The following is a 10,435-nucleotide window of genomic DNA, read 5'->3' on the forward strand; positions in this document are numbered from 1 at the left end:
CTTAACAATCACTCAGAACAGCTGGAAAATGCATTCTTGCATCGACAAGCTAATAATGCTCAGAACACATGAACAGCAACCTAGCAACACCTTAGCAACCAGTCAGAACACCATAACCACCACCCAGCAATGCCTTAAAAATCACTCAGAACAGCTGGAAAATGCATTCTTACATCAACAAGCTAATACTGCTCAGAACACATGAACAGAAACCTAGCAACACCTTAGCAACCACTCAGGACACCATAACAACCACCCAGCAATGCCTTTACAATCACTCAAAACAGCTAGAAAATGCATTCTTGTATCAAAAATCTAGTAATGCTCAGAACACATCACATGAAAAGCAACCTATCAACACCTTAGCAACCACTCAGAACACCTTAGCAACCACCCAGCAATGACTTAATCACTCAGAACAGCTGGAAAATGCATTCTTGTATCGACAAGCTAATAATGCTCTGAACACATGAACATCAACCTAGCAACACCTTAGCAACCACTCAGAACACCCTAACAACCACTCAGAACACCTTAGCAACCACTCAGAACAGAAAGAAAATACATTCTTATATCAACTAGCTATAAATGCACACAATTTTTAAGCAACTAACCAGAACATCTTTTAATCGTGGATAATTACACATGGCAAACTTTGACTATTAAGACTCATGAAAATAGTAGAGTTTTCGAAACTTGCACCATGGAAACTATTTCAAAGTTTGCGTTCTCGAGCCACCAAACACCGTTGTCGTGCAAATGAACAGCCAGAACGCATTAAAGGTTTTCTGTTTTCAGTTAAAACAGTGTCGTGTTAGCGGCCCCTAAGTTAATAACTAATGATCTTTGCAACGGAAGTGAATCAATCAAAAACTAACTTTAACTGGACAATAACTTTATTCTAGATCTGCTGTAAAGTCAAAACAATCTCTTACTTTCATTTCCTATTATCACTGTAAAGCTGCTTTGAAACACTATATTGTTAAAAGCGCTGTATAAATGAAGGTGACTTGTCTAGAGCGTAAGACGATGGAGGAGCAGCCGAACACAGCTGTCACCCCTTCACCACACACACACACACACACACACACACACAGGCGTATTTATAGCGAGGCAGGCCTGTGTCTCACTGTCTCTCTGAGCACAGCTGTTCCCGGACTCAGAGCCACACGCCTGGACTTAAGCCGGTCCAGGAGTCAGCAGGGCCCGTCAGGCTTTCGGGTCCCTGGCATGTGGCGCAGAGAAAGAGGAGCCGCCTCGGAAGCCACGGCCCTGACCTTTTACAGTAAAACACTCCTGATGAAAGTCTGGACAGCTGCAGAGAAGCCGCAGACAAAAGAACATGTAGAGGAACATCTGACTGCTTTCTCCACAGCAGGACCTCCATATCATGATCTGTGTTAGAAGATCATGCCATCATTTACTCACCTTCATGTCTAAAATTACAGTATAATACTGTAAAGCAATTTACAGTTAATTGTTGTATGTGAAATACAGTCATTTGTAGTTTTTTTTACAGTAACTTTGAAATCAAGCTTGTAGTTTGTTTTACAGCAATATTTTGTAATTTCACTAAAGTACAGTATTTACCTGGCAAAAAAGTTACCAATAAAATCCTGTAAATATATTTTACAGCTCTTTTTTTTTTGCAGTTTCACTAAAGAAGGTTCAGTAAAACGCTCCTGATGAAAGTCTGGACAGTTGCAGAGAAGGCGCAGACCAAAGAACACGTACAGTGTAAAAAAAAGTACCGTAGAATTTACAGGAATTCACTGTTCACTTTACAAGTCCTGTAAAAATGTTGTTAATTGCTGTAAAATTGATTACAGTATAATACTGTAAAGCATTTTACAGTTGATTGTTGTATGTGAAATACAGTAATTTGAAATCAAGCTTGTAGTTTATTTTACAGCAATATTTTGTAATTTCACTAAAGTACAGTATTTGGCAAAAAAAAAAAAAAGTTGACAATAAAATCCTGTAAATATATTTTACAGCAATTATTTTGTAATTTCACTAAAGAAGGTTCAGTAAAACGCTCCTGATGAAAGTAGAGGAACATCTGACTGCTTTATCATGATCTGTGTTAGAAGATCATGTCATCATTTCATGTCTTTCGTCTGCGGGACACTGGAGGAGATGCTCTGAAGACTCTTCCACACAATTATGAAGTTTTCAAGCTTCAAAACGGATGTAAAAGTATCATAACACTGCAAAAAATGCTTTTCTTAGTATTTTTGTCTTGTTTCCAGTCCAAATATCAAACATTTCTTAAATCAAGATCCATTTACTAAAGTATTTAAATTAAGTTAGATATTAAGTCTTGTTTTCTGGTGAAATAAATCAAAATTAAGTGAGTTTTTGCTTAAAACAAGCAAAATTATCTGCCAATGGGGTAAGAAAAATAATGTTGTTTCTGTTTGAATTAAGATTATTTTTCTTACCGCATTGACAGATAATTTCGCTTGTTTTAAGCAAAGACTTAATTTTGATTAATTCCCCCGGAAAACACATATCTTATGGCATTTTACTACTTTAGTAAATGGATCTTGATTTAAGAAATGTTTGATATTTGGACTGGAAACAAGACAAAAATACTAAGCAAGAAAAGCATTTTTTTTTTGCAGTGTAGTAAGCTATAGTTCTGGTCTTCTGAAATATAGAAATACTATAAATAAAAGAAATACTTTTAAATATGCATAAAAATAACATGGGGGGGTGGGGGGGGGGGTACAAATTGTTTTTGGAAAGAAATTAATTCAGCAAGGATGCATTAAATTGATCAAAAGTGACAGTAAAAACATTTATAATGTTACAAGATACCATTTCAAAGAATTGCTGTCAAAGAATTCTGAAAAATAAAATGTGAAAAACACAAAGCAGCAAAACTGTTTAACATTGATAACCATAAATGTTTCTTGATCATCAAATCATCATATTAGAGTGATTTCTGAAGGATCATGTGACACTGAAGACTGGAGTAATGATGCTGAACATTCAGCTTTGATCACTGGAATAAATTACACTTCACTATACATTCACATAGAAAAAGTAATTTTAAAGTTTAGTATCTCACAATACTGTATTTTTGATAATATAAAATCAGCCTTGGTGAGAAAAGACTTCTCAAAATCTCTTAAACCATAACACAAATGTCTAAAGTACCATGGTATTGAAAGTATTGAGGGTTCAGGGTCCGAATGAGCTTAAAGTTCCCAATTCTTTTTAAAGTTTCCAAAGGCAAGTTAATTGTTACATTTTAAACAACGTTTAAAGACTCGCGTTTCATTCTGAAAGAAAAAGCATCACAATTAAAGCAGATTTAATGAAGTTTTGCTGGTGAATATTCAGAATCACTAGTGAATTATATTGAGCTGCTGCCCTCTAGTGACCGACACGTGATAGCACTACTAATGATGATGCACATTTCACTGCTTATCAGAAAACATTTTGCTTTGTTAAAAATAAACTCCACACAACAATTAGGAAAGCATCAACATCAAGTATTTATTTCAATAAGTATGTACACAAGGGAAAGAGCAAGAAACAATGCAAGCATATATAAAATAGTAATCTCATTTACATTTAATTGATAATGCATTAAAAATAATCTCAGCACGCGTCCATCAGTTGAGCGTCTCCATCAGGAGGAACATCCACAGCAGAGGATCCGCTCATAGCGCTCGCTGTAACTGCGGAGAGAGAGAGCGGGTGAGACACAGACCCGGATCATTCAGGAAACCAGAATCAGGAGTGTGTTTCCCATACAGCGCCGTAACTCGCCGCTTCACCACTGCAGGGTATATACCGGAGTCATGGAGTTCAATTTAAGATCTTTTAAGACCCCTCCCATACATTAAGACTCCTCCCATACCCCTCCCATACATTAAGACCCCCCCATACATTAAGACCCCTCCCATACATTAAGACTCCTCCCATACCCCGTCCATACATTAAGACCCTGCCCATACATTAAGACTCCTCCCATACATTAAGACTCCTCCCATACATTAAGACTCCTCCCATACCCCGCCCATACATTAAGACTCCTCCCATACATTAAGACCCCTCCCATACATTAAGACTCCTCCCATACCCCGCCCATACATTAAGACCCCGCCCATACATTAAGACCCCTCCCATACCCCACCCATACATTAAGACCCCTCCCATACATTAAGACCCCTCCCATACATTAAGACCCCTCCCATACATTAAGACCCCTCCCATACATTAAGACCCCTCCCATACCCCACCCATACATTAAGACCCCCCCCATACATTAAGACCCCTCCCAGACATTAAGACCCCTCCCAGACATTAAGACCCCTCCCAGACATTAAGACCCCTCCCAGACATTAAGACCTCAACGCCACTTCCAGTTTTAACCGTTACATCGGCGACACCTCACATTGACTATATATTGACTAAGATGGCACAACTAAATGGTTGTAGTGTGTGATAACTCCTTATCAATGCAACATGATTTAGAAGGGTGGGAACGAAGCACGAGAATTAATTGACAAATATACATAATGAAAAGATGATACCAAATTTAATTAGAAAATGCCATTTAAGACTAATACTTTTTAAGGGCCTTAATTTTCTCTAAATTGATTTACTAACTTTTAATACTTCAAGACCCCGCACTATAGTACATCATTGAAGAGATCAACTCTCTAGTCACGACTGTTTCCCGAAACCATATTGTTGCAAACTGGTCGTTCAACTACGTTGGTTTATGATGTGGAGTAAAAACTTCTTTTAATGAATCTGTTTGAGATCGAATTAACGCTAGATGTTTTTCTATAAATTACAGACATGACATTTGAGGACTATCTCATTTTTCTCAGTTATTTTGCTTTATTTCCAGATTCAATCATAGGCTTGTTGTTACGCACATTCACACTCTTCAAAGACAACGCTTTAAATCTCTTAAACTAAAAGACGTAAATGACATTTGAATGTATTCTAGACACAGGTTGCACTGAATGTCATCTTGCTTATTTCGCTCAAGATCAGGATTTGAGTCCACATGTCATGCAAACTATAAACTCTGCTTCTCACCACAGGTCGAGATCTGTCGCTCAAACACACAACTCTATGAATGTCCGTTAGATTGATGGTTTCGGGAAACAGACTCGCTGAACGGCTGATAACGACAGAACTCGTGCCCACCGTGGTCTGACCCGTGGACCGTGCCGATGCTCTCGGGAAACACACCCCTGACGGCTGAAGCTAGAGCCGTGTTCATGCGCTGTAACTCACTCAGTGACGGAGCACAAGGAGCAGAAGCGCTCGGAGCAAACGCTGCACTGCTGAACACACACGGGACACGCCGGACGCTCACACTGAGAACACGGCCTCCTCGAACCCGAGACCCGCTGACACACACAACACGCTGACGGAGCCGCTGCACAACCTGAACACACACACATCATCACGTTAGCGGTGACAATAAGAGCACGACACACTCATCAGTGATGAATACAGGCCTGGAACAAACCACAATTATTTAATTACAATAAAAAAAAATGGAAAAGACAACATTTGCTTCAAGTACACTAGGGATGGGCATTGACACAAGACACAATTTGATTCGATATTGATTAACTTGGGTCCGATCAGGTACAGTACACAGCAAATTGTTATGAGATTGATGTTTTAAATAAATGTTTGAATATACAAATAAGAAAAAATGCAATACTTAAACATTAAACTAAACCGCCAGTAGGTGGCGGCAAGTGACCGTCTTAATTAGCGAGTCATTCATACAAAAGATTAGTTCAAAACGCTGAATCATTCAGTAATAAAACACTGCGCTGCTGTTGCTTTCCTTAGGAACTATTTTCATGGTGAAATAGAACAAAAACAGTTCATATTGTTTGTGTCTAAAAGGCTAAATTAAAGGTAGGGTAGGTAGGTTTACTACTACTTACCAAATTTGTTAAACTGTCTTTATATACCAATACATAATTAAAATGCAAGTACTCTGAAAAAGAGAGTATAAAAATCGAGTGTCTGTAGACCTCTCACGACTGTTGTAAACACAGCTCATTATTTCCATTAACTCCACCCCCTCCCTTCTGGGCTCCTTCCAAAGCCACGCCCCCAAAACACATGAACACGCGACGCCAAACGCTCAGGCTCAGCTGGAAGACGCATTTATTTACCTGAGACGAGTGGAGAGGAAAGAGTGCAGTGCATGCATGCAGTGACATCACATGTAATAAAATACCTAACTTTATCACTATAAATATAAACAAATAAGATTTATTTTAGTACTCACTATCAAGCTAGCATATCGATACTGGTAAAGTTTAAAATATACTTTGTTTGATTCGGTAACAAGCTATATTTATAGGTAACGAGCTATATTTATAAGGCAAAGCTAAAAACGGTTGCATTGATGCACGTTTTTCCATTACCATCAGTTACACTGTGATGAAGGTGAATTTCGCGTAAGATTCATAACATATACGGTGTTTTGCGAGTTTCCATGATGAAAACATTGTTGACTCTGAGGACTACACTCCGGAGACAAGTACCGCTTCGTCGGTTCGAGGACAGGTCCGGGGTCGAGGGCGAGCAGAGGAGGTCGTTCAGGGTCCGAGGAAGTAGTTTTTGCCTTGTTTGCCTTCGCTGACTGAATATGCAGGTGCTTTGAGTTTTGAATGCTCTTTCTCTGCCATAATTTTACTCTTCGTAGCGCCTCTCTTGCACTCCTCAAATCAAACGGGTGCGCGCGCATATGGGCAGATCTTGTAGCAACAGGGGTGGTTGCCATGGTTGCAAGAGTGAGTGACAGTCGCCCAAACCAATCAATTGTTTCGTCCCGAATGGAAATAATGAGCTGTGTTTATTGCAGATTAAAAGGTCTACAGTCACTCAATTTTTATCCTCTCTTTTTCAGAGCACTTACATTTTAATTATGTATTGGTATATAAAGACAGTTTAAACAAATTTGAAAAAAAGTTTTATATAAAAATCCTACCTACCCTACCTTTAATATTGACTAGGCTACTTGTTTATTGAACTATAAATTCAATGCAACATTTTCAATCGTGATAATATTCAGCAAAACAGCTCCCTTAGTTGTGTTATATTAAACTAAATCATGTGTTATAAATAAATAATTTTATTTTTAACCTCAGTACATTTCTTCTGTGAGTTTCTACATGTGCTGTTACACTCATTTGTCTTGATTTCTCCACGAATGCATCTCTAACAAAGAGCCTCAATGCTACCAGAAATACACTAGGCGACCCATTATCAATCGCTGGTTACATTGAATATAATAAAAATCACAATCATTATTGCGTTTCGATGCTTCCCTGGTTATTTTTGTCACTAAAGTTAAGCTAGTTGTCCGGTCAGGCAAGTAAAATTCTCTTTCTCCTTCAAAAATAATCCACTTGTTCCTGAAAATAAGATATGAATATAAAGAGATTTTTATAACTTAATTAACCAGTCTCACACACACACAAAAGCAAGGGAGCCGTTTTTACCAATACGATCATGATTGCAATTATTAAATAATTATTAAATTATTATTAATAAACATGTTTTTAACATTACTTCTGTGCCTCAGCAGTGCAAACACAAATTTCATTTGATTGGTCACAGCTCTATATAGAGTCTTATTCTATATATAAAAATATATAAAAATTCCCAATTTTGATATTGTGGCTTTATATGTGATCATATACTTCCATGTTTCATCATTTTAACACTTTACCAAGATCAAGCTCAAATAGTGTTCGTCCAGTGAATGTCATGTTTTTTAACATTAGAACGGCTTCATTCACGATAGAAGTGGGCGGAGTTATGAGTTTGACTGACAGTTTGAGGATCCAATGGAGCTGCGAGGTTTAGTCACAAGCTCTTTCTAATAATTCTCATTGGTTAAATATTTGCGAAACCCACAGAGAGAGATGTAAAGAGTGACCAATAGTAACGATTTACGTTAAAAAGACGATATTTTAAGTTGAATTAATCTATAAAAGTAATTGTCTTGCATAGTTTTAGCATAAAGTGAATAATAACGTCTCCTCGTAATGGGTCCGCCCTGGATGTGTGATTATAGGCACCGGCCCAGAATGCCTGCGCATAACCCCGGCCCTGAACACGTGATCATCAGCCGATGACTTGGATCTCACAGAAGCTCACCTGGACCAGCGTCTGCTTTCTTCAGTCTCCCGTCGAGCCCGATGAGGGTCTGTCCCCTGAGGAGCGTCTGAGGCCCCGGAACCGGCTCCGGATCCGAACGCTTCTCCTCCCCGTCCGCCTTCCAGATGCGACCCATCACGGCTTGGGTCCCGCTGAACAGCAGGCTTTTGGTCTTTTCTAATCAACAATACAAAGTTAATACAGACAAATTAGGAAAACTTTCATAAAGATTAGGGATGCAGAGATATGAAAAATTTGGCCGATACCGATAACTGATAATATAAATTTGAAAGCTGATAACAGTTATATAAATCTTAAGCTATATTTTTAATCTAATTTTTAAGAGCCTGATTACAAAACAGAAGTCTCACCATTAAAATCCATATCACAAGTGCACAATTATGTTCTCATTATAATGTTATGTAGCCGATATTTTGTTGCATTTTACTGTATTTTCCTTTTTTTAAGTGATTTCAATCATATTTCAAGCATTTCAAAAGCATCATGTTGAACAGTGCACATCTGAAGCATCTCAGCTGAAGGAAATCATACATTATTAATCAGCTTTAATATATCGGCCAGATTTTCTAATTGGGCCGATAACGATAACATTACAAATGAACATATATTGGCCGATATAAATGTGGTGGCCAATATATTGAGCATCCCTAATAAAGACACTTAAAGTTTAGCACCAATGTTTAACAATAACCTGCAGGTATGATGAATCATTTAATATAGTTTAGCAATATTCATATATAATATTGATTATAAATAATGTTAGACTGATTACCTCACCAGCGATATATCATGTTTAAAAAGTAGCTTTAATCACACACATTTAAAGTAATAAAATCTGACCAATAATAAATCATCATTGTTTAAAAAGACATTAACACCTACTGGTTATAGTTATAATTATTAATTAGCATCAATCACGAACGTTACAAGTAATAGTTTTGATTATACCGATTATAAAACATTCCAGTGACTTACATCGTTGGCATTGTATTATGTTTCACTTTAATGCTGTTATAAGTGTAATAAATATGTTTATATCTCACCGTAAATCTCTTGTTTGTATTTGAGCCCAAACACGCCACAGTTATTGATCTCCTTCAGGCCAACATGAACTTTATACTGCGAGGAGAAGCTCTCGCTGAAAGGATAGGATCTCTTAGGCATTTTAAAAACGATAGGTTATAAAACTCAACGATTAAAGTGGATGAAAAGGAAAAAATAAACAAACTTAACAACAGAACTAATCAACAGCGCGAGCGTGAAGGAAAACAACACGCGTTCGCGCTTTAAGGATTCTGGTTCTTCTTCTTCGCGCGCTTCAGTGGCGCACAGTCGCGGGCACGCGCTTAGCGCCCCCTGCCGGAAATGGGTTTAATATGTTGTTGTCAATATGACCTCAATCATTTAGAGAGAGATCGTATAAAGAAATGTACATTTTTAATAATACGAATGATTTATCATTTGTTTCGTTTACTTCTCATCTATACGTTTGTGCTGTGTTTTGGAGGATATTAAGTATTTTTTAACCTGTTTACAGCACAATTCCTCAACTACACCATTAGCATACACATGAAATATTATATTTTATGAAAAACACTTTAATGATGATCAGAATTAAAATATGAGTTGTTTCTGGACATTGATCTAGGGCTGCATCCAGACTCGCACAGGCCCACGGCCCTACTCTATAGTAGGCGGAAAACAGCAGAAGTCACTTTGGATTTTCATTTAAAAAAATCTGCAAATGTATGGGGTTCCATTTGTGCCAAAACTATATCGACAGTTGAGTGTGTGTGTGTGTGAGTGTGTGTGTGTGTGTGTGTGTGAGTGTTGGAGTGGCAGAGGTTAGTTGTGTGTGTGTGTGTGTGTTTGTGAGTGTGGGAGCGGCAGGGGTTAGTTGTGTGTGTGTGTGTGTGTGTGTGTGTGTGTCTGTGCGCGTGTTTGTGAGTGTGTGAGCGGCAGGGGTTAGTTGAGTGTGTGTGTGTGTGTGTGTGTGTTTGTGAGTGTGGGAGCGGCAGGGGTTAGTTGTGTGTGTGTGTGTGTGTGTGTGCGTGTGTGTGTGTGTGTGTGTGTGTGTGTGTTTGTGAGTATGTGAGCGGCAGGGGTTAGTTGAGTGTGTGTGTATGTGTGTGTGTGCGTGTGTGTGTGTGTGTGTTTGTGAGTGTGGGAGCGGCAGGGGTTAGTTGAGTGTGTGTATATGTGTGTGTGTGTGTTTGTGAGTGTGTGAGCGGCAGGGGTTAGTTGA

General features: G+C 38.3%; 1 protein-coding gene across 1 annotated transcript; it reads right to left on the reverse strand.

Annotated features, from left to right (window-relative positions):
* Positions 1–3,489: 3,489 nt before the first annotated feature.
* siva1 (SIVA1, apoptosis-inducing factor) lies at positions 3,490–9,546 on the reverse strand. Its single transcript, XM_079852588.1, has 4 exons — positions 9,234–9,546; positions 8,170–8,346; positions 5,269–5,422; positions 3,490–3,692 (listed from the first exon to the last, which is right to left on the reverse strand). The coding sequence occupies exons 1-4, from the start codon at positions 9,352–9,354 to the stop codon at positions 3,644–3,646; spliced, it is 501 nt and encodes a 166-aa protein (XP_079708714.1). The 5' UTR covers positions 9,355–9,546; the 3' UTR covers positions 3,490–3,643.
* Between the last annotated feature and the right edge of the window lie 889 nt (positions 9,547–10,435).

Source organism: Squalius cephalus, assembly GCF_949319135.1.
Source record: "Squalius cephalus genome assembly, chromosome: 20".
Taxonomy (NCBI): Eukaryota; Metazoa; Chordata; class Actinopteri; order Cypriniformes; family Leuciscidae; genus Squalius; species Squalius cephalus.